The sequence below is a fragment of the Lonchura striata genome, chromosome 27 (genome assembly GCF_046129695.1).
Source record: "Lonchura striata isolate bLonStr1 chromosome 27, bLonStr1.mat, whole genome shotgun sequence".
NCBI lineage: Eukaryota > Metazoa > Chordata > Aves > Passeriformes > Estrildidae > Lonchura > Lonchura striata.
Window position 1 is genome coordinate 8151514 of NC_134629.1, and position 23691 is coordinate 8175204.

General features: G+C 60.6%; 1 protein-coding gene across 1 annotated transcript in view; it reads right to left on the reverse strand.

The window, feature by feature from the left end:
* Positions 1–23691, reverse strand: part of LOC110480537 (cyclic AMP-dependent transcription factor ATF-7) — a 66508-nt gene that overhangs the window by 13432 nt on the left and 29385 nt on the right. Inside the window, exons 3-4 of the mRNA XM_077788680.1 lie at positions 10280–10376; positions 5978–6096 (exon numbers count right to left, since the gene is read on the reverse strand). Of these exons, the coding sequence (XP_077644806.1) occupies positions 5978–6096; positions 10280–10376 (216 nt within the window). The remainder of the gene's footprint in view (positions 1–5977; positions 6097–10279; positions 10377–23691) is intronic.

Genomic DNA, 23691 nt, shown 5'->3' on the forward strand with positions numbered 1-23691 from the left:
GGTACCCCGCCAAACGCCTGCCAGTTACAGGAGGCACTTGCATGCACAGCACAGCTGTAAAACATTGTATAAATCAGCCTGAATTCTTTTATTACCCGATTATCAAAAGCAAACAAAGAGCCATGCAAGTTATTAAACATCTATGAGCGCCCCATTAAAATAAAACCCAACCATATGCCTGCACTTGGCCACTTGCCACCACCCTGGGATCCAGCGGAGCCACGTGGCCCGGTGACACCGGTCTGGGCTTGGGGACCAGGAGAGGACAGGTGAAGTGAGGGGTCAGCTGGGATGAGGACAGGACAGGTGAAGTGAGGGGTCAGGTGGGATGAGGACAGGACAGGTGAAGTGAGGTCAGCTGGGATGAGGAGGGGACAGGTGAAGTGAGGTCAGGTGGGATGAGGAGAGGACAGGTGAAGTGAGGTCAGGTGGGATGAGGAGGGGACAGGTGAAGTGAGGGGTTAGCTGGGATGAGGAGAGGACAGGTGAAGTGAGGGGTCAGGTGGGACCAGGAGGGGACAGGTGAAGTGAGGTCAGCTGGGACCAGGAGAGGACAGGTGAAGTGAGGTCAGGTGGGATGAGGAGGGGACAGGTGAAATGAGGGGTCAGCTGGGATGAGGAGAGGACAGGTGAAGTGAGGTCAGGTGGGATGAGGAGGGGACAGGTGAAGTGAGGTCAGGTGGGACCAGGAGGGGACAGGTGAAGTGAGAGGTCAGGTGGGACCAGGAGAGGACAGGTGAAGTGAGGGGTCAGCTGGGATGAGGAGAGGACAGGTGAAGTGAGGTCAGGTGGGACCAGGAGAGGACAGGTGAAGTGAGGGGTCAGCTGGGACCAGGAGGGGACAGGTGAAGTGAGGTCAGGTGGGATGAGGAGGGGACAGGTGAAGTGAGGTCAGCTGGGATGAGGAGAGGACAGGTGAAGTGAGGTCAGCTGGGACCAGGAGAGGACAGGTGAAGTGAGGGGTCAGCTGGGATGAGGAGAGGACAGGTGAAGTGAGGTCAGGTGGGACCAGGAGAGGACAGGTGAAGTGAGGTCAGGTGGGATGAGGAGGGGACAGGTGAAGTGAGGGGTCAGGTGGGATGAGGAGAGGACAGGTGAAGTGAGGTCAGGTGGCACCAGGAGGGGACAGGTGAAGTGAGGTCAGCTGGGATGAGGAGGGGACAGGTGAAGCGAGGTCAGCTGGGATGAGGAGGGGACAGGTGAAGTGAGGTCAGGTGGGACCAGGAGAGGACAGGTGAAGTGAGGTCAGGTGGGACCAGGAGGGGACAGGTGAAGTGAGGTCAGCTGGCCCCGTCCCACACCTGTGGGGAGGGCGTGGCAGGGCCAGGATGCTGCTCTGGACCTTGCAAGTCACCTGCCCCTCCTCCTGTCCAGCCTGGGGGAACCGGCCCTAAACCAGCCCTGACAGCTGCTTGTCCAGCCTGTTCTCCGTCCATCCCTGCGCCATCCGTCTGTCCGTCCAGCCATCCATCCATCCGTCCATCCCACCATCCATCTGTCCGTCCAGCCATCCATCCATCTGTCCATCCCACCATCCATCTGTCCATCCATCCATCCACCTCTCCATCCCTGCTTCATCCATCCCTGTGCCATCTGTCCATCCGTCCATCCCTCCATCCATCCATCCATCCCTGCTCCATCCATCCCAGCAGCAAAAGGGTAAATGTGGATGGTTTAAAGGGGGACACAGCTCCAGCCCTTCAGTTTGGGGTGTTTTAGGGGTGGATGCAGCTCCAGCCCCTCATTTTGGGTATTTCAGAGCTCCAGCCCCTCATTTTGGGTATTTCAGAGCTCCAGCCCCTCAGTTTGGGTATTTCAGAGCTCCAGCCCCTCAGTTTGGGTATTTCAGAGCTCCAGCCCCTCAGTTTGGATATTTCCCAGCTCCAGCCCCTCAGTTTGGGTATTTCGGAGCTCCAGCCCCTCAGTTTGGGTATTTCAGAGCTCCAACCCCTCAGTTTGGGTATTTCAGAGCTCCAGCCCCTCATTTGGGGTATTTCAGAGCTCCAGCCCCTCATTTTGGGTATTTCAGAGCTCCAGCCCCTCAGTTTGGGTATTTCCCAGCTCCAGCCCCTCAGTTTGGGTATTTCAGAGCTCCAGCCCCTCATTTTGGGTATTTCCTTTGGAGAGGACGCAGCTCCAGCCGCTCTCGGCTCCCCGGGCGGCTCTGCCCGTGGTAGGTGCAGCAATCCCGGTTTCCCGTTTCCCGTTTCCCCACCGGGATCACAAAGAGCCGGATTAACATGCAGCAGCGCAGCAGCAGCAGCAGCAGCAGCAGCAGTGCAGCAGCAGCAGTGCAGCTGCAGCAGCAGCAGCAGCAGCAGTGCAGCAGCAGCAGCAGCAGCAGCAGCAGCAGCAGCAGCAGCAGCAGTGCAGCAGCAGTGCAGCAGCAGTGCAGCAGCAGCAGCAGTGCAGCAGCAGCAGCAGTGCAGCAGCAGCAGCAGCAGTGCAGCAGCAGTGCAGCAGCAGTGCAGCAGCAGCAGTGCAGCAGCAGCAGCAGTGCAGCAGCAGCAGCAGCAGCGGCGGCGCTGCGAGGTTTGAGGCGCCCCCGGGGAAGTTCCCGCTGCGCCCCCGGTTTTAATTAACGGCGCTGGAGCGAGACCACCCCGGCAAGGGGAGGACAAACACCAAACACGGCGCTGGATGCTGCCAGTGAGCCCCGGACCCCGCCCGGACAGCGGGGCTGAGCAGGGACAAACCTTCCTAAAGGCCGAGGAGTATCTCCCAAAAATAATTCATTTCTGAGGAATATTTCGGAATGATTTCCGAGGAGTATTTCAGAATAATTCCTGAGTAATATTCCGGAATAATAATTAATTTCTGAGGAATATTTCGGAATAATTCCTGAGGAATATTTCGGAATGATTTCCGAGGACTGTTTAGGCTGAGGCACACTAAAGCCAGTCCCGGCAGCACAGCCCGGGGCCGCGGGGCTGGCTGGGCTCCCGGGGCTGCTCCTGCCTCCATTCCCTTCCCTTCCCGGGGCTGCTCCTGCCATTCCCTTCCATCCCTTCCCTTCCCTTCCCTTCCCGGGGCTGCTCCTGCCATTCCCTTCCATCCCTTCCCTTCCCTTCCCTTCCCGGGGCTGCTCCTGCCATTCCCTTCCATCCCTTCCCTTCTTTGCCGGCTGCTCTGCCTCCATTCCCTCCATTCCCTTCTATCCCATCCCTTCCCTCCTCTCCCGGCTGCTCCAGCCTCCATTCCCTTCCCTTCCCGGGGCTGCTCCTGCCATTCCCTTCTGTCCCTTCCCTTCCCTTCCCGGGGCTGCTCCTGCCTCCATTCCCTCCATCCCATCGCTCCCATCCCATCCCTCCTCTCCCGGCTGCTCCTGTCTCCATTCCCTCTATTCCCTCCATTCCCTCCATTCCCTCCATTCCCTCCATTCCCTCCATTCCCATCGCTCCCATCCCATCCCTCTCTCCCGGCTGCTCTGTCTCCATTCCCTCCATTCCCTCCATTCCCTCCATTCCCATCCCTTCCCTCCTCTCCCGGCTGCTCTGTCTCCATTCCCTCCATTCCCTCCATTCCCTCCATTCCCTCCATTCCCATCGCTCCCATCCCTTCCCTCTCTCCCGGCTGCTCCTGTCTCCATTCCCTCCATTCCCTCCATTCCCTCCATTCCCTCCATTCCCATCGCTCCCATCCCTTCCCTCCTCTCCCGGCTGCTCCTGTCTCCATTCCCTCCATTCCCTCCATTCCCATCCCTCTCTCCCGGCTGCTCTGCCTCCATTCCCTCCATTCCCTCCATTCCCATCCCTCTCTCCCGGCTGCTCTGCCTCCATTCCCTCCATTCCCATCGCTCCCATCCCTTCCCTCTCTCCCGGCTGCTCTGTCTCCATTCCCTCCATTCCCATCGCTCCCATCCCTTCCCTCCTCTCCCGGCTGCTCTGTCTCCATTCCCTCCATTCCCTCCATTCCCTCCATTCCCTCCATTCCCTCCATTCCCTCTATTCCCTCTCTCCCGGCTGCTCTGTCTCCATTCCCTCCATTCCCTCTATCCCCTCCATTCCCTCCATTCCCATCGCTCCCATCCCTTCCCTCCTCTCCCGGCTGCTCTGTCTCCATTCCCTCCATTCCCTCCATTCCCATCGCTCCCATCCCATCCCTCTCTCCCGGCTGCTCTGCCTCTATTCCCTCCATTCCCTCTATTCCCTCCATTCCCTCCATTCCCTCCATTCCCTCCATTCCCATCCCTTCCCTCCTCTCCCGGCTGCTCTGCCTCCATTCCCTCCATTCCCATCGCTCCCATCCCTTCCCTCCTCTCCCGGCTGCTCTGTCTCCATTCCCTCCATTCCCTCCATTCCCATCGCTCCCATCCCTTCCCTCTCTCCCGGCTGCTTGGCTCCCTCCCTCCCTTCCCCTCTCAGAACAAAGGGCAGGAGCCTTTGCCGCAGCCGCATACCAATGAGAGAGATCAATTTCGCTTTAAAGAGCCTGTTATTGGCGGGGGGGGGAGCGGCTGGGAAGGCAGGTTTCAGTTTTAATTCTGAATTCCTCCGTTCCCCATCTCGGGAAGATTTACGCGGCCCGGCTCCCGCAGTTTATTTCCGAGCAGCGCCGCTGACTGCGAGCGTATGCGCGGCCATCGATCAATTGAGCCGATGTGCGTGCCCGGCTGAGCCCGGCACGCATCTGCGGCTCCCAGCGGCCGGCGGGCGGGGCCGGGGGCTGCAAATGTCCTTAATTAGCTGCTGGCTGATGAGATCCCCTCGTCCTTCGGCCCCCGGCGCTCGCCGGGCTGCGCGGGCAGCCGGATCGGTGGCGCTGCCGGGGCGCGGAGCTCTTTGTTACCGACAGCGGCTCGGCCCCGGCCGTGCCGGTCCCGGCCGTGCCGGGCACACCCGTGCCGGTCCCGGCCGTGCCGGTCCCAGCCGTGCCGGCCCCACCCGTGCCGGTCCCACCCGTGCCGGTCCCAGCCGTGCCGGTCCCAGCCGTGCCGGCCGTGCCGGTCCCAGCCGTGCCGGTCCCAGCCGTGCCGGTCCCAGCCGTGCCGGGCACACCCGTGCCGGGCACACCCGTGCCGGTCCCAGCCGTGGTGGCCCCAGCCGTGCCGGGCACACCCGTGCCGGTCCCGGCCGTGCCGGTCCCAGCCGTGCCGGTCCCACCCGTGCCGGTCCCAGCCGTGCCGGTCCCAGCCGTGCCGGGCACACCCGCGCCGGCCCCGGCCGTGCCGGTCCCACCCGTGCCGGTCCCACCCGTGCCGGTCCCAGCCGTGCCGGGCACACCCGTGCCGGTCCCAGCCGTGCCAGTCCCAGCCGTGCCGGTCCCGGCCGTGCCGGTCCCAGCCGTGCCGGCCCCACCCGTGCCGGTCCCGGCCGTGCCGGTCCCTCCGGGCACGGCCCCGCCGGAGCTCGGCCCCGAGGGGCTCTGCTGCCACCCCGGCCGCTCCTGCGGCTCTTCCCCCGCTGCCGGGCGCTGGGCTACTCCCCCGCTCCATTTTCTGCCCCTTTTTTCCGAGCCAAAGCAATAATGAACGCTTCGATCTGCTCTCTGCAGGCCTCGGATGGGGGAAAGCAGCCAGAGCCGCCCGAGTTCCCCAAACAAGACCCCAGAGCAGCAAATTCCGCCCCAGGGGCTGTGCCTGGCACGGGGGCTGTGCCTGGCACGGGTGGCTGTTTATGGCACGGGGGCTGTGCCTGGCATGGGATGCTGTGCCTGGCACGGGTGCTGTTTATGGCACGGGTGCTGTTTATGGCACGGGTGCTGTGCCTGGCACAGGTGCTGTGCCTGGCACGGGTGCTGTTTATGGCACAGGATGCTGTGCCTGGCACGGGTGCTGTGCCTGGCACGGGGGCTGTTTATGGCACGGGATGCTGTTTATGGCACGGGGGCTGTGCCTGGCACGGGTGCTGTGCCTGGCACGGGATGCTGTGCCTGGCACGGGTGGCTGTTTATGGCACGGGTGCTGTGCCTGGCACGGGTGCTGTGCCTGGCACGGGTGCTGCCCGGCCCCCCCAGAGCTCCCAGCGCAGCCTCTTGCCTTTTTCTCATCATCCTCCGCGGCTTTCTTGAACTCGTGCTCGAAGGAGCTGGCCAGCTCGTTGAAGAGTCCCACCTCCTCACAGTTCTTCAGGAACCGCGTCGGGGTCGGGGTCTGATCTGCGTGGGAACACCAGAACGGGTCAGGGAGAGGCCAAAAATCCCATTCCACCCGCCCAGTCCTTCACGGGGAGCCCGGGGGACAGCCAGGGACACTTGGGATGCCACTTCCCGGTGTTTGAAGGGATCATCACCGCAGGGAGAGGATTTCTGCCAATTCCTGGCTGTGGGATTCCCGTCCCTCCCACCCCGGGGTCCTCAGCGGGACAAGGAGGGAAAACCGGGATGGGATCTCCCTGAAAGGAGGGATGAGACGGGAGAGCAGCCCCAGGGCCGGGCAGAGCCAGCTCCAATCCCAAAGTGATTCCTGGGAATTCTCCCCTCCCCGTGCCAATTCCCAACCCCAAAGTGATTCCCTGGGAATTCTCCTCTCCCCGTGCCAATTCCCAACCCCAAAGTGATTCCTGGGAATTCTCCTCTCCCCGTGCCAGCTGCAATCCCACAGAGATTCCCTGGGAATTCTCCCCTTCCCGTGCCAATTCCCAACCCCAATGTGATTCCCTGGGAATTCTCCCCTCCCCGTGCCAATTCCCAACCCCAAAGTGATTCCCTGGGAATTCTCCTCTCCCCGTGCCAATTCCCAACCCCAAAGTGATTCCCTGGGAATTCTCCTCTCCCCGTGCCAATTCCCAACCCCAAAGTGATTCCTGGGAATTCTCCTCTCCCCGTGCCAGCTGCAATCCCACAGAGATTCCCTGGGAATTCTCCCCTTCCCGTGCCAATTCCCAACCCCAATGTGATTCCCTGGGAATTCTCCCCTCCCTATGCCAATTCCCAACCCCAAAGTGATTCCCTGGGAATTCTCCCCTTCCCGTGCCAATTCCCAACCCCAAAGTGATTCCCTGGGAATTCTCCCCTCCCCGTGCCAATTCCCAACCCCAAAGTGATTCCTGGGAATTCTCCTCTCCCCGTGCCAGCTGCAATCCCACAGAGATTCCCTGGGAATTCTCCCCTTCCCGTGCCAATTCCCAACCCCAATGTGATTCCCTGGGAATTCTCCCCTCCCTATGCCAATTCCCAACCCCAAAGTGATTCCCTGGGAATTCTCCCCTCCCCGTGCCAATTCCCAACCCCAAAGTGATTCCCTGGGAATTCTCCCCTCCCCGTGCCAATTCCCAACCCCAATGTGATTCCCTGGGAATTCTCCTGTCCCCGTGCCAGCTCCCAGCCCACAAAGGCACCAGGAATCCTCCCTGCTGCTGCCAGCCTCCAACCCTGCCGGGAACCACCCCCACGGGTCCCCCCCTCAGGAGAACACCGGGATTTTGGGATTTTCCAGCACAAACAGCATCCCCGGGACGGTGCAGCCCGACCCCAAAGCCTCCCTGGGCTGGGTTTGTAAAATCCCCCCGGCTGCCCCCCGGATCCGAGGCACAAAATCCAGGAACTTCATCAACCCAGGAGTTTAACAGCTCCCAGGGCTCTTTGGGGATCGTTCCCAGAGATTTCCAGCCAAACAAAGCCTGGGAGCTCCGTGCTCTGCTCCTCCTGATTCCATAAAAATCCCTCTCCCTCCCAGGAGAGGGGATCACCCACAGGGGCCAGGTCCTGCTCCTGCCACAGGAGGCAGGGAGGGAGCAACAAATCCCAGAGACAAAACGGTCCCAAAAAATCCCAGAGACAAAACGGTCCCAAAAAATCCCAGAGAAAAAACGGTCCCAAAAAATCCCAGGGACAAAATGGTCCCAAAAAATCCCAGAGACAAAATGATTAAAAAACAAAATCCGAGAGACAAAACGGTCCCAAAAAATCCCAGAGACAAAACGGTCCCAAAAAATCCCAGGGACAAAATGGTCCCAAAAAATCCCAGAGACAAAATGATTAAAAAACAAAATCCCAGAGACAAAATGGTCCCAAAAAATCCCAGAGACAAAATGGTGGCTCAGAAAAAGCCGGGATAAATGGGATTTGGGGCAGTAACGGGCCCAGATCTCGGTGCTCGAAGCCAGCAGGGTTTTACAGCCCCGTCTGTGTCAGGCACGCCCAGCCCACACTGGTTTTGGGGGGTGTAGCTGGTCCTGGAATGGCCATGGATAAATTGGGTTTGTTTGGGGTTTTTTGGTGTTTTACCCCAGCTGAGTGTCAGGGTGACCTCGCTCCTCGTGCTCCTGAAGCGTTTCATCCCCCCACGCTTTGCCAGGGAGAGAAATTCGGAAATTCCCGCTGGGAATGAGTTCTGTCGCCGGGAGCAGCTCCCAGGCACAGCCACAATTCACCCCAAACGCTCCTGGAGGCAGCTGAGCCTCCATCCCTGCCTCGAATTGGGCTGGAAGAAACTGAGCCCCCATCCCTGTCTGGAATTGGGCTGGAAGAAACTGAGCCCCCATCCCTGCCTCGAATTGGGCTGGAAGAAACTGAGCCCCCATCCCTGCCTGGAATTGGGCTGGAAGAAACTGAGCCCCCATCCCTGCCTGGAATTGGGCTGGAAGAAACCGAGCCCCCATCCCTGCCTCAGCCCCGGATCTGGGCTGCAGGAAACGGGGAGGAGCTGCCAGGCTCCCACTGCAGCTTTGTTCTGCCCCAAAAACCCTCCGGGCAGCGTGTGCCCCCTCCTTGCCCCCAGGGACACAAAAGGGGCAGAAAAGGGGCAGAAAAGGGGCAGAAAAGGAGCAGAAAAGGGGCAGAAAAGGGGCAGAAAAGGGACAGAAAAGGGACAGAAAAGGGGTAGAAAAGGGACACAAAAGGGGCACAAAAGGGGCAGAAAAGGGGCAGAAAAAGGACACAAAAGGGGCAGAAAAGGGACAGACAAGGGACAGAAAAGGGGCAGAAATGGGGCAGAAATGGGACACAAAAGGGGCAGAAAAGGGACACAAAAGGGGCAGAAAAGGGACACAAAAAGGGCAGAAAATGGACACAAAAGGGGCAGAAAAGGGACAGAAAAGGGACACAAAAGGGGCAGAAAAGGAGCAGAAAAGGGACACAAAAGGGGCAGAAAAGGGACACAAAAGGGGCAGAAAAGGGACACAAAAGGGGCAGAAAAGGGACACAAAAGGGGCAGAAAAGGAGCAGAAAAGGGACACAAAAGGGGCAGAAAAGGGACACAAAAGGGGCAGAAAAGGGACACAAAAGGGGCAGAAAAGGAGCAGAAAAGGGACACAAAAAGGGACACAAAAGGGGCAGAAAAGGGACACAAAAAGGGCAGAAAAGGGACAGAAAAGGGGCAGAAAAGGGACACAAAAGGGGCAGAAAAGGGACACAAAAGGGGCAGAAAAGGAGCAGAAAAGGGACACAAAAAGGGACAGAAAAGGGGCAGAAAAGGGGCAGAAAAGGGACAGAAAAGGGACACAAAAAGGGGCAGAAAAGGGACACAAAAAGGGGCAGAAAAGGGACACAAAAGGGGCAGAAAAGGGACACAAAAGGGGCAGAAAAGGGACACAAAAGGGGCAGAAAAGGAGCAGAAAAGGGACACAAAAAGGGACAGAAAAGGGGCAGAAAAGGGGCAGAAAAGGGACAGAAAAGGGACACAAAAAGGGGCAGAAAAGGGACACAAAAAGGGGCAGAAAAGGGACACAAAAGGGGCAGAAAAGGGACACAAAAAGGGCAGAAAAGGGGCAGAAAAGGGACACAAAAGGGGCAGAAAAGGGACACAAAAGGGGCAGAAAAGGAGCAGAAAAGGGACACAAAAAGGGGCAGAAAAGGGGCAGAAAAGGGACACAAAAAGGGCAGAAAAGGGACACAAAAGGGACACAAAAGGGCAGAAAAGGCTCCGGGTCTCTCTGCTCTCTGCTCTGTGGGGTTTGGGTCCCCCCAGCTCTGCAGTGCCCAGGTGCTGTGGGAGCTCCTCGCTGGGGCTCTGCAGAGCTCGTGGGGCTTTAATTTATTAACTGCAGCTTCCCAAAGGCTCGGGAGAACTGACACCTGGGCTGAGAGGGGAAGCTGCTCTGTCAGGTTGGGTTCATCGTCCTCAAAGCACACGCAGAGACGTGAAAGCCCTCCTGGCCATAAATCCTCCAGCCTTTAATAAAAAAGGGCGAGAGCTTAAAAAAAAAAAATTAAAAAAAAAAAACCACCCAAACCCTACAAAACCTGATACTACCATAAAAAAAAAAAAAAAAAAAGGAAAAACTTGGAAGCCTGTGGCTTTCCTCTCGCCCTGATTAAATGCAGATCACAGGAGGGTTTATGGGTTTTGCAGTGCATCTGGTGCCTGGCATCAATCTTGGCGGGCTGGCCGGGCACATACCTGCGATGATGACGGAGTCGGTGCGAGCGGGGCCGAATTTCAATGTCATCTCGTGCTTGTGTTTATGGACCGCCAGGTGGTCCTCGTTTGTGAACCTCTGAAACGAAACCGTTTAGAAAATGGGGCGTAAATGTGTTGTGTGCTTTGCCGTCCTGCCCGGGCTGCGGGGGAGGCGGGAGGGGTGGAGAGGGGGAGAGGGGGACAGGGGTGTGGGATAAGGGATGTGGGAGCAGGGAGAGGGATGTGGGATAAGGGATGTGGGATAAGGGAATGGGCTGGGGGAGCAGGGACAGGGGTGTGGGATAAGGGATGTGGGATAAGGGAATGGGATGTGGGAGCAGGGAAAGGGGTGTGGGAGCAGGGATGTGGGATAAGGGATGTGGGAGCAGGGACAGGGGTGTGGGAGCAGGGAAAGGGGTGTGGGATAAAGGACAGGGATGTGGGAGCAGGGACAGGGATGTGGGATAAGGGATGTGGGAGCAGGGACAGGGATTTGGGATAAGGGATGTGGGAGCAGGGACAGGGGTGTGGGATAAAGGACAGGGATGTGGGAGCAGGGACAGGCTCTGGGAACATGGACAGGCTGTGGGAGCACCGGGGGCAGAGGGAAAAGCCTCTGCCAGGGGTTCTGCAGGGTGGGGACCAAGGATTTTCCATAACCTGGTTTTCAGGTGATGGAGCAGCTGATGGAAATGCAGGGAAATTCTGGATCCCAAAATTCCCACTCTCCTGCTGGCTGAGGAAGAGGGGAATTTGGTGCAGCTGGGGCAACTTTTCCTGCGTGGGGTGAGGCAGAGCCGGCCCCAGATTCGGCTCCTGAGTTTTCATGGAGCGAGGGAGGGGGAGCATCTCCCCGCCACCGAAATCCCAGCTGCAGGACGGCCCCCATCCCTCGGGGGGTGAATCCCGCTGCCCGCGGGGCCGGGAAAGGCAGACAAAGGCAGCAGGCAGCGAGGCAGGGACGGGGTTAAAGCACAGCCCCATAAAGCCAGGATGGATTGCGTCTCTCCTAATAGACTGCGACAAACGGGCCGGGCTCCGCAGCGCTCGGTGCAGGAAAACGCTGCAGCAGCAGCAGCAGCAGAGCAGCGGCGCATTCCTGCCCCTTCCCCTGCGCCTTCCTCACCTCCCGAGCCCACCCAGAGCCTCCCGCTGCTCGGGCTGCTCCAGCGGGACAGGGCTGGGGCCTTCCCAGGGCTTTACTGACGGCTCTGCTGTTGCAGCAAATAAATCAATATATCTGCGTTTCCCGGCTGGGCACGGAGGGGACAATCCCTCGGTGCTGGGGGACAATTCCTACCCTCAGTGGCAGGGACAATCCCTCTCAATGGTGGGGGACAATTCCTACCCTCAGTGGCAGGGACAATCCCTCTCGGTAGTGGGGGACAATTCCTACCCTCGGTGGCAGGGACAATCCCTCAATAGCAGGGGACAATCCCTCAATAGCAGGGGACAATTCCTACCCTCAATGGCAGGGACAATCCCTCAATAGCAGGGGACAATCCCTCGGTGCTGGGGGACAATTCCTACCCTCGGTGGCAGGGACAATCCCTCAATAGCAGGGGACAATCCCTCAATAGCAGGGGACAATCCCTCGGTGGCAAGGGACAATTCCTACCCTCGGTGGCAGGGGACAATCCCTGGGCAGCAGGGAATAATCCCTCGGTGCCAGGGACAATCCCTGGGTGACAGGGGACAATCCCTCGGTGTCAGGGACAATCCCTGGGTGGAAGGGGACAATTCCTACCCTCAGTGGCAGGGACAATCCCTCAATAGCAGGGGACAATCCCTAAATAGCAGGGGACAATCCCTCGGTGGCAAGGGACAATTCCTATCCTCAGTGGCAGGGACAATCCCTCGGTGCCAGAGACAATCCCTCGGTGTCAGGGACAATCCCTGGGCAGCAGGGGACAATCCCTGGGTGACAGGGGACAATCCCTCGGTGTCAGGGACAATCCCTGGGTGCCAGAGACAATCCCTCGGTGGCAGGGACAATCCCTCGGTGCCAGGGACAATCCCTGGGCAGCAGGGGACAATCCCTCAGTGGCAGGGACAATCCCTGGGTGGAAGGGGACAATCCCTGGGCAGCAGGGGACAATTCCTACCCTCAATGGCAGGGACAATCCCTGGGTGGAAGGGGACAATTCCTACCCTCAGTGGCAGGGACAATCCCTCAATAGCAGGGGACAATCCCTAAGCAGCAGGGGACAATTCCTATCCTCAGTGGCAGGGACAATCCCTCGGTGCCAGAGACAATCCCTCGGTGCCAGGGACAATCCCTCGGTGTCAGGGACAATCCCTCGGTGCCAGAGACAATCCCTGGGCAGCAGGGGACCCCAAAACCTGTGTCCCCCCAGCCCCTCTGTCCCCGGGCTCAAGGACAAGGGGGTCACACCGAGCGTCCCCCGCCCGCCGCTCGCTCGCGCTTTGGGCTCGGATGCAGAGAAATCAGAGCCCCTGGGAGAAGAGCTGAGAGGATTTGGGGATTTTTTCCGCCTGTGGAACTCCGGGAACAGACCGAACCCCGTCTCCCCCAGCTCCGCTCCGAAACCAAACCCCAAAGAAACCCGGAATGAAACTTCCCGACAGCGCCGCCAAAATCTGCCCGATCTGGGCATTTTCTGCCCCCGCAGCTCTGCTCCAGCCTCCCGTAAACGCTTTGTGTCCGAGGAGCCCGAAACGCTCTGAACAAAGGAGCAGCCAGAGAGCGAGGCAATTCGGGAATTATTCGGGAATTATTCGGGAATTATTCGGGAATTATTCGGGAATTATTCGGGAATTATTCGGGAATTCGGCGGCACCGGTCCCGCAGCACCCCGGCCGAGGGGCCCTGCAGGGGAAGGGACACCCCCATTTTTCCACGGTTTTAGCCCCAAAATTCCTGGGGTTTATGGAATTCAGCCCCAAAATTCCTGGGTTTTATGGAACTCGGCTGCCCGCGGCGGGACCCTGCTGGGATGGGGTGAACGGCGAGAAACAAACCCGGTTTTTGTGCGGGCTTGGGATGAATATTTAGCAGGCGGGCGGCGTCGGAAATCTGAGCACCTGAGACGGGGGAGGTGGGGGAAAATGAAAAAGAAGAAAATTCCCAATCCTCCCGCTCCGCTTTGTGCTAAATAAATGTGATTTTTGGGTCAGGGAGGGAAGAGCGGGAGGTGCACAGCAGGGTCGTGTCTCTCCCACCAGCCCCAGCCCGGCCTCGCCAACGCCAGGTTTATTTTAATCTTTCATTTTCCTTCATTGCCGGATTTTTTTTTTTCCCCTAATTTTTTTTTTTTTCCCCGGCACTTTCCGTGCGTCGGGCGCGCGTTACAGCTCTATTTAACATCTTTATGTGGGCTCACAGCTCGGGAGCTCTCTCCTTCCCTGCGCAGAAATGCTCACAGACACAATATATCTTTCTGCACACATTTCCAAACGCCGAAAGCCAGAGGCTGAGTCTGGCACTTGGGCTCTAAATCATGTCATTTTACACAGAGAGGGGAAGCAGAGGGGGAGAGGAGGGGGGCAAGAGTAGGGAAAAAAATGGAATGAGTTAAAGCCACAGCGCTGCCTTTAATATTTAATCTCCTTCCATCAGCAGCTGACATACAGCAGGGTTATTTCAGCTGCTATTTTGCGGGTGTCGGAATTAAAAAGAAGATGTTGGCTGTAAAGTCTTTGGGGCGAGGGACAGGAGCGGGGCTGCCGGCCCGGCCCTCGGGGCTTTCCCGGGCTGGGGCTGCCTCCTGAAACCCCAAATTCGAAATTCGGTGTTTTCCCAGGCTGGGGCTGCCTCCTGAAACCCCAAATTCGAAATTCGGTGTTTTCCCAGGCTGGGGCTGCCTCCTGAAACCCCAAATTCAAAATTCGGTGTTTTCCCAGGCTGGGGCTGCCTCCTGAAACCCCAAATTCGAAATTCGGTGTTTTCCCAGGCTGGGGCTGCCTCCTGAAACCCCAAATTCAAAATTCGGTGTTTTCCCAGGCTGGGGCCACCTCCTGAAACCCCAAATTCAAAATTCGGTGTTTTCCCAGGCTGGGGCTGCCTCCTGAAACCCCAAATTATAAATTCGGTGTTTTCCCAGGCTGGGGCTGCCTCCTGAAACCCCAAATTCGAAATTCGGTGTTTTCCCAGGCTGGGGCTGCCTCCTGAAACCCCAAATTCGAAATTCGGTGTTTTCCCAGGCTGGGGCTGCCTCCTGAAACCCCAAATTCAAAATTCGGTGTTTTCCCAGGCTGGGGCTGCCTCCTGAAACCCCAAATTCAAAATTCGGTGTTTTCCCAGGCTGGGGCTGCCTCCTGAAACCCCAAATTCAAAATTCGGTGTTTTCCCAGGCTGGGGCCACCTCCCGAACCCCAAATTTGAAATTCGGTGTTTTCCCCACGCAGCACCAGGATCCGGGGCTGGGCTGGGCTGGACAGACCCGGGCAGACCCGGGCAGACCCGGACAGACCCGGGCTGGGCTGGACAGACCCGGACAGACCCGGGCAGACCCGGGCAGACCCGGACAGACCCGGGCAGACCCGGACAGACCCGGACAGACCCGGGCAGACTCGGACAGACCCAGACAGACCCGGGCAGACCCGGACAGACCCGGACAGACCCGGGCAGACTCGGACAGACCCGGGCAGACCCGGGCTGGGCTGGACAGACCCGGACAGACCCAGACAGACCCGGACAGACCCGGGCAGACCCGGGCAGACCCGGGCTGGGCCGGACAGACCCGGACAGACCCGGGCAGACCCGGGCTGGGCTGGGCTGGGCTGGGCAGACCCGGACAGACCCGGACAGACCCGGGCAGACCCGGGCAGACCCGGACAGACCCGGACAGACCCGGGCAGACCCGGGCAGACCCGGGCTGGGCTGGGCTGGGCTGGGCAGACCCGGACAGACCCGGACAGACCCGGGCAGACCCGGACAGACCCGGACAGACCCGGACAGACCCGGGCAGACCCGGACAGACCCAGGCAGACCCGGGCAGACCCGGACAGACCCGGACAGACCCGGACAGACCCGGACAGACCCAGGCAGACCCGGACAGACCCGGACAGACCCGGACAGACCCGGACAGACCCGGACAGACCCAGGCAGACCCGGACAGACCCGGGCAGACTCGGACAGACCCGGACAGACCCGGGCAGACCCGGACAGACCCGGGCAGACTCGGACAGACCCGGACAGACCCGGGCAGACCCGGACAGACCCGGGCAGACCCGGGCAGACCCGGACAGACCCGGACAGACCCGGGCAGACCCGGACAGACCCGGACAGACCCGGGCGAGCCCGCGGCTGCCGCAGCGCTCTGGAGGCGCCGAGGCCGCGGGCGTTCTCTGCCCGACAGGCCGTGCCAGCTCCGGGATGAATGCTCTCGTCTCCAGCCCCCGTGATGGCACACGGCGCTGCCAGCTGCCGCCAGGCGCAGCGGGGCCGCGGCCGAGCCGGGCGGGACGGGATTTCTCCGCCCGTTTAACGAGCACAACACGAGCAACAAGGGCTCGCTTGGCTGCTCGGCGCTTTTCCTGCGTTTGGAGAGCCTGTGTTTGGTGCGGAGCTGCCGCAGCCCCCAGGATGGGGCCGCGTTTAACCGAGCCGGAATTCCCGGGGGAACGCCGGGCTGCGGCCGCGGCAGCACGGAGCACAGCCGGGAGGGCCGCACCGCGGAATTAACGGAATTAATTAACGAGCTGTCAGCAGCGCGGGGAGGCTGAGCCCTGCTCCGGCCGTGACTCGGCACTGGAGCCGCCGAGCCCCCGGGGACACCGGCCCGCACACCCGGGACAGCGGGACGCGGGGCTCAGCAGAGGCTGCGCTGCGCAGGGAGCGGTGCGGGAGCTCCGGCAGCGCCCTCCAAAGCTGCGCCCTGTGCGGCCGCATTCCCAGGCTGCAGAATCGTGCCTGGCTCGTTCCCAGGCTGCAGAATCGTGCCCGGCTCCTTCCCAGGCTGCAGAATCGTGCCCGGCTCCTTCCCAGGCTGCAGAATCGTGCCCGGCTCCTTCCCGTTCCCTCGGCCGGCGCGGGGTGGCCCAGGCGGGGTCAGGGTGGCTGTCGGGTCGGGGACGCGGTGCCTGTCCCGGGTAAAAGCTGTGCTGTCCCCACGGGCAGCGGGACCCGGTGGCTGTCCCGGGTAAAAGCTGTGCTGTCCCCACGGGCAGCGGGACCCGGTGCCTGTCCCGGGTAAAAGCTGTGCTGTGTCCCTGCGGGCAGCGGGACCCGGTGCCTGTCCCGGGTAAAAGCTGTGCTGTCCCCACGGGCAGCGGGACCCGGTGGCTGTCCCGGGTAAAAGCTGTGCTGTGTCCCTGCGGGCAGCGGGACCCGGTGCCTGTCCCGGGTAAAAGCTGTGCTTTGTCCCCGCGGGCAGCGGGACCCGGTGCCTGTCCCGGGTAAAAGCTGTGCTGTCCCCACGCGCAGCGGGACCCGGTGCCTGTCCCGGGTAAAAGCTGTGCTGTGTCCCCACGCGCAGCGGGACCCGGTGGCTGTCCCGGGTAAAAGCTGCGCTGTCCCCGCGGGCAGCGGGACGTGGTGGCTGTCCCGGGTAAAAGCTGTGCTTTATCCCCACGGGCAGCAGGACCCAGTGGCTGTCCCGGGTAAAAGCTGTGCTTTGTCCCCGCGGGCAGCGGGACCCGGTGCCTGTCCCGGGTAAAAGCTGTGCTGTGTCCCCACGCGCAGCGGGACCCGGTGGCTGTCCCGGGTAAAAGCTGCGCTGTCCCCGCGGGCAGCGGGACGTGGTGGCTGTCCCGGGTAAAAGCTGTGCTGTCCCCACGGGCAGCGGGACCCGGTGGCTGTCCCGGGTAAAAGCTGTGCTGTCCCCACGGGCAGCGGGACCCGGTGGCTGTCCCGGGTAAAAGCTGTGCTGTGTCCCTGCGGGCAGCGGGACCCGGTGCCTGTCCCGGGTAAAAGCTGTGCTTTGTCCCCGCGGGCAGCGGGACCCGGTGCCTGTCCCGGGTAAAAGCTGTGCTGTGTCCCCACGCGCAGCGGGACCCGGTGGCTGTCCCGGGTAAAAGCTGCGCTGTCCCCGCGGGCAGCGGGACGTGGTGGCTGTCCCGGGTAAAAGCTGTGCTTTATCCCCACGGGCAGCAGGACCCAGTGGCTGTCCCGGGTAAAAGCTGTGCTGTCCCCGCGGGCAGCGGGACCCGGTGCCTGTCCCGGGTAAAAGCTGCGCTGTCCCCGCGGGCAGCGGGACCCGGTGCCTGTCCCGGGTGAGCGCTGTGGCCCCGGTGCTGGCTCGGGCCCGGCTCCATCTCCCCATCTCCCGTCTGAGCCGTGTGGGATAATCCCCCCGCGGCCGCACGGATTAATTCGCTAATGCGCCCGAAGTGCCCCGAGCCGCGGTGATTCACGGCTCCGGGGCCGCGGGGACCGCGGCGACCAGCGAGCCCCGCGGGCTCGGGAGGCGGTGCCGGGCTGCGGGGGCAGCCGCCGGCTCGCCGCAGCCAGCGCCGCTCGCACCGGCGGCGCCGTCTGTCCGTGCGCCTGTCCCGAGCTTGTCCCGGGTCAGCACCCGCGGGACACCGGAGATCTGCGGCCGGGGGCCCCCGGCAGAGCTCGGGGCCGCTGCCCCGGCGCCGGGGGAGGGACGGGAGCGGCTCCGCTGCCGGTCCTGCCGGGGCTGGAGGAGGAGGAGGAGGAGGGAGGTCTGCAAGGAGCAGCCCAGGAAGGAAACAGCAGCCCGGGAATGGCGCTGGGAGAGCTCCGTGCTCCACAACGCCGGGAAAACCCGGAGGGGAGGATAGCCGGAGAGGTGACCCCGCTCCCCTGCCGGAGCCGCTGCACCGGGAGCGAGCCCCGGGCGGGTAAAGCCAATTCCCGGCGGCGCTCCAGAGCCCCGGGGAACGAGCCCGGGGCGCCGTCCCCCGGCCGCTGCCCCCAGCTAAAACTGCAGCGAGGTTTAAACCCTGAACGGGCGGGTTTGGCTCCGGCGACTGCAGGGACGCTGCGTCCCTGCCTTTCCCTTTAAAATGCTGCTCCGTGATTGATTCCGGCTCCTTCCTTGTGCGGGGAAAAAAATAAAAATGGGAGGAATAAGAATAATAATCAAACTCTGGGCAGCGCTGGGCGAGGAATCCCCGGCCCAGCAGCCCCACGGAACATTGTGCAAAGCACCAAAACTGGGATTTTTTCCCTTGTTTGCTCGGATAATTTTTTATTTTTGTAGGATGCTCCCCAAAGTTCCCTGCAATTTTACACAAAGAGCTAAGCGGGTTCTGGAGCCCACCCCATCCCACCGCGATCCTCCTTGGCCAGAAGGGCAGAGCGTTTAACTGGGAGTAGGTAAATAATTTAATTTACATTTCTATGGCTTCGCTTATCCCAGAGGGCTTCTCAGCACAGCCCCTCATGGAATGCAGGTGTTCGGGCACGGGAGGAAGCATCTGGCTCGGAACGTGAGGAGCCAAGGACGTCCGGGGCAAAATCCTCCACCAGCTCCGCAGCCCGCGGCCCTTTTTTCATTTTCCCCCGGAATTTCAGTGGAAATTTCAGGGAAAGCTCCCCGGGCAGAGCCGAACACCAGGGAGCGGAGCCGGGATAGGAACGCCAGGCACGGGGCGATCCCGTGGGATTCCCCCGCGTTGCGGGGCACCAAATCCAGGGAATCTCAGCGCCAAATCCAGGGAATCTCCCTGAGGAGGTCGGGGCTTTGGGAAGGAGCACCTGGGCGGGAGCAGCGCCGTGGTTTGCACATCTGGGCACAGCTGGGCACCCGGAGCGGAGCCCCAAAACCCCGCGGGATGGGGTTTTTGAACCCCAAAACCCCACGGGATGGGATTTTTGAACCCCAAAACCCCGCGGGATGGGGTTTTTGAACCCCAAAACCCTGTGGGATGTGGTTCTTGTACCCCCAAAACCCCCCGGGATGGGGTTTTTGAACCCCAAAACTCCACGAGATGTGGTTCTTGTACCCCCAAAACCCTGTGGGATGTGGTTCTTGTACCCCCAAAACCCCGCGGATGGGGTTTTTGTACCCCAAAACCCCGCGGATGGGGTTTTTGTACCCCAAAACCCCGCGGATGGGGTTTTTGTACCCCAAAACCCCGCGGGATGGGGTTTTTGAACCCCAAAACCCCGCGGGATGGGGTTTTTGAACCCCAAAACCCCGCGGGATGTGATTCTTGTACCCCCAAAACCCCGCGGGATGTGGTTCTTGTACCCCCAAAACCCCGCGGATGTGGTTCTTGTACCCCCAAAACCCCGCGATCCCCGAGCCCCGCACGGCGGAGCGTTCTGAAATCCCGCTTAGCTCTGCATCCGAGCGCGGGTGATTAACAGCCGGGTGTTAATTACCGCTGCCACGGGAGGCAAGCCCGCGGTAATTACCGGGGTGAGCAGGGGCGGAGCGGCTCCGGAGCCGGCCCCGCATCCCCCGGGATCGCGCTCGGGATGTGAATCACGATCCCAGCCCCGAGTCCCGGCAGCGCCGCGGCCCCTCCGGGTGACCTTGGGCGAGTCGTCAATCCCCGGCGGGCCGCGCACGGCCCCGGGGCGGCGGGGCCCCGTTCCCGCGGGGCTCCGGGGCTCCGTTCCCGCGGGGCCCCGTTCCCGCGGGGCTCCGGGGCTCCGTTCCCGTGGGGCTCCGTTCCTGCGGGGCTCCGTTCCCGCGGGGCCCCGTTCCCGCGGGGCTCCGGGGCTCCGTTCCCGCGGGGCTCCGTTCCTGCGGGGCTCCGTTCCCGCGGGGCCCCGTTCCTGCGGGGCTCCGGGGCCCCGTTCTTGCGGGGCCGAGCGGCTCCGGGGCCGCGCACGGAACGAGCCCGGTAACAAAGGCACGCACAGCCCCTTCCCCTATTCAGCTACAGCCCCTTCCCCTATTCAGGCACAGCCCCTTCCCCAGTGCAGCTACAGCCCCTTCCCCAGTGCAGCTACAGCCTCTTCCCCAATGCAGCTACAGCCCCTTCCCCAGTGCAGCTACAGCCCCTTCCCCAGTGCAGCTACAGCCTCTTCCCCAATGCAGCTACAGCCCCTTCCCCAGTGCAGCTACAGCCCCTTCCCCACTGCAGCTACAGCCCCTTCCCCTATTCAGCTACAGCCCCTTCCCCTATTCAGGCACAGCTCCTTCCCCTATTCAGCTACAGCCCCTTCTCCTATTCAGGCACAGCCCCTTCCCCAGTGCAGGCACAGCCCCTTCCCCTATTCAGGCACAGCCCCTTCCCCTATTCAGCTACAGCCCCTTCCCCTATTCAGCTACAGCCCCTTCCCCTATTCAGGCACAGCCCCTTCCCCTATTCAGGCACAGCCCCTTCCCCTATTCAGGCACAGCCCCTTCCCCTATTCAGCTACAGCCCCTTCCCCTATTCAGCTACAGCCCCTTCCCCTATTCAGGCACAGCCCCTTCCCCAGTGCAGGCACAGCCCCTTCCCCTATTCAGGCACAGCCCCTTCCCCTATTCAGCTACAGCCCCTTCCCCTATTCAGGCACAGCCCCTTCCCCAGGGCAGACCAAAGCAAACCCTAACCCAAACATTGGCTCCACAACCCCAAAACAAACCCTAACCCAAACGCCATGACCCTAAAATAAACCCTAAGCCAAACGTCAGCTCCAGACTCCAAAACAAATCCTAACCCAAACACCAGCTCCAGGCCCCAGAACAAGCCATAACCAAAACGCCAAAACAAGCCCTAACCCAAACATTGGCTCCACAACCCTAAAACAAACCCGAACCCAAATGCCACCCCAAAACAAATCCAAACCCAAACTCAGCTCCAGATTCCAAAACAAGCCCTAAACCACACCCCAAAACAAACCCTAAACCAAACCCCAAAAGAAGCCCTAAACCAAACCCCAAAACAAACCCTAAACCAAACCCCAAAACAAGCCCTAAACCAAACCCCAAAACAAGCCCTAAACCACACCCCAAAACAAACCCTAAACCAAACCCCAAAAGAAGCCCTAACCCAAACCCCAAAAGAAGCCCTAAACCAAACCCCAAAAGAAGCCCTAACCCAAACCCCAAAAGAAGCCCCAACCCAAACCTCAAAAGAAGCCCCAACCCAAACCCCAAAAGAAGCCCTAACCCAAACCCCAAAAGAAGCCCTAAGCCAAACCCCAAAAGAAGCCCTAAGCCAAATCCCAAAACAAACCCTAACCCAAACCCCAAAACAAACCCTAACCCAAACCCCAAAAGAAGCCCTAAGCCAAACTGGCTCCGAGGGGAGCCGGCTGTGCCCGTGCCGGGCTGGAAGCGCCGGCGTGGCTCAGCCTTGACCTTGGAACTCGGCACAATCACCCGCAGGATGCCACGGCCCCATTCAGCTTTTTAAGGCCCTGCAATGGTGATTTCCTTCAATTCAGCGCAGGATTGGGAATGTGCCCACCCATTCACGGAGTGGAGCCTCTGTGATGGCTTTATCGCCTGGAAAAGCGGTTTTTGTGTGGATTTATCTCCTGGGGAAGCTCCAGCAGCAGCAGCAGCTGCCTGGGAAGGGCAGCAGGTCAAACACAAAGAGAATTCGACTCACTCTGAGGTTTGGGGTTTGGGGTCTGTCCCCTGTGATTGTGGCACCCACGGATCCAGAGGTGCCTGGGGTTAAAAACAACCCGAAACCGGGCAGAGGGAATTCCTGAGGGGTGGGAGAGGGACAAAACAGGGAGGCAAACTGAGAGCCGGGGGTACTTTGGGAACCAGCTGCAGGAACCCCTGGGTCCGGCGCTGCCCAGGGAGCCGTGGGTGCTTCACCCCGAGGGTCCCAGGCCAGGCTGGGCCGGTGGAACCCGTCCCTGCAGCCCTCCCACCCTCCCAGTCCTTTCCCAGAGCTCCATTTCCCACCCTGCAGCTCCCTCCACCTTCCTCATCCCCCGGACCAAAGCACCAGGAATTTTCCATCCACACCGCCCTCGATCCCTGTATAAAAACCTCATTTTTGTGCCTCCCCACGCCTCTCCCGGGAGGTTTTGGCCCACCTGCAGCTCCCTTCCCTCCTCCCCTGCCCCTGCTCCCACATCCAGCCGCATTCCCGGCTCCTGCCTGCGCCGAGCCCCCAGCACTGCGGTAATTAAAGCTTTTAAAAAAGGAGAGCAGCAGCAGCAGCAGCAGCAGAAAAAAAGCGGCGTTTGCCTCTTTTTGCCTCTCGGAAGAGCCACCTGTTTTATCGGAACGGGGATTTATGGGCGCATTAACGCGGAGCTGCCGCTCCCACCCTGATGAGGTTCTCAGTGACCCTCTTCTCCCCGGAGATTTATGGTTTCTCCCAGCACACTGCCATGCCTGACTCCATCCTGCAGCTCCCGCTCCCTCTTTCTTCCCCCGACTTTCAGCTCGGTTTTCCCAGCCGGGGGTCAGCTTTTTGCGGCAGAGGTCCTTGCCTTTGTCCCGTTCCCCACGAGGGGATCGGGCTCGGGGAGCAAACACCGACACGATCCCGACAGTTCCCAGCAGCTCCCGGCTGCACTTGGCTCCCAAATCACGTCCCGGCCGCCCCAAACCTCCCACCTGCAGCCCCGGAGCAGACGCAGCCCCGAGGCGCCCGGAAAACCTTGCCAGCAGCTTCCCCCACAGCCACGGCGAGTGCTGGCGCAGCCGAGTGGAAACACAAAGCCAAGGTCACCAAAGCCCATCCTTGAGGAGTCTGAGCCGCTCCTCCTGCCCACGCTGGGCTGCAGGCAGCGAAACCTGATGGGAGCACTGGGATTGTGAAACCTGACTGGGAGCACTGGGATTGAGCAGTGAAACCTGATGGGAGCACTGGGATTGTGAAACCTGACTGGGAGCACTGGGATTGTGCAGTGAAACCTGATGGGAGCACTGGGATTGTGAAACCTGACTGGGAGCACTGGGATTGAGCAGTGAAACCTGATGGGAGCACTGGGATTGTGAAACCTGACTGGGAGCACTGGGATTGTGCAGTGAAACCTGATGGGAGCACTGGGATTGTGAAACCTGACTGGGAGCACTGGGATTGAGCAGTGAAACCTGATGGGAGCACTGGGATTGGGATTGTGCAGTAAAACCTGACTGGGAGCACTGGGATTGTGAAACCTGACTGGGAGCACTGGGATTGTGCAGTGAAACCCGATGGGAGCACTGGGATTGTGCAGCGAAACCTGATGGGAGCACTGGGATTGTGAAACCTGACTGGGAGCACTGGGATTGAGCAGTGAAACCCGATGGGAGCACTGGGATTGTGCAGTAAAACCCGATGGGAGCACTGGGATTGAGCAGTGAAACCTGATGGGAGCACTGGGATTGTGCAGTGAAACCTGATGGGAGCACTGGGATTGAGCAGTGAAACCCAATGGGAGCACTGGGATTGGGATTGTGCAGTAAAACCTGACTGGGAGCACTGGGATTGTGCAGCGAAACCTGATGGGAGCACTGGGATTGTGAAACCCGATGGGAGCACTGGGATTGAGCAGTGAAACCTGATGGGAGCACTGGGATTGGGATTCTGCAGTAAAACCTGATGGGAGCACTGGGTTTCTTCAGTGAAACCTGATGGGAGCACTG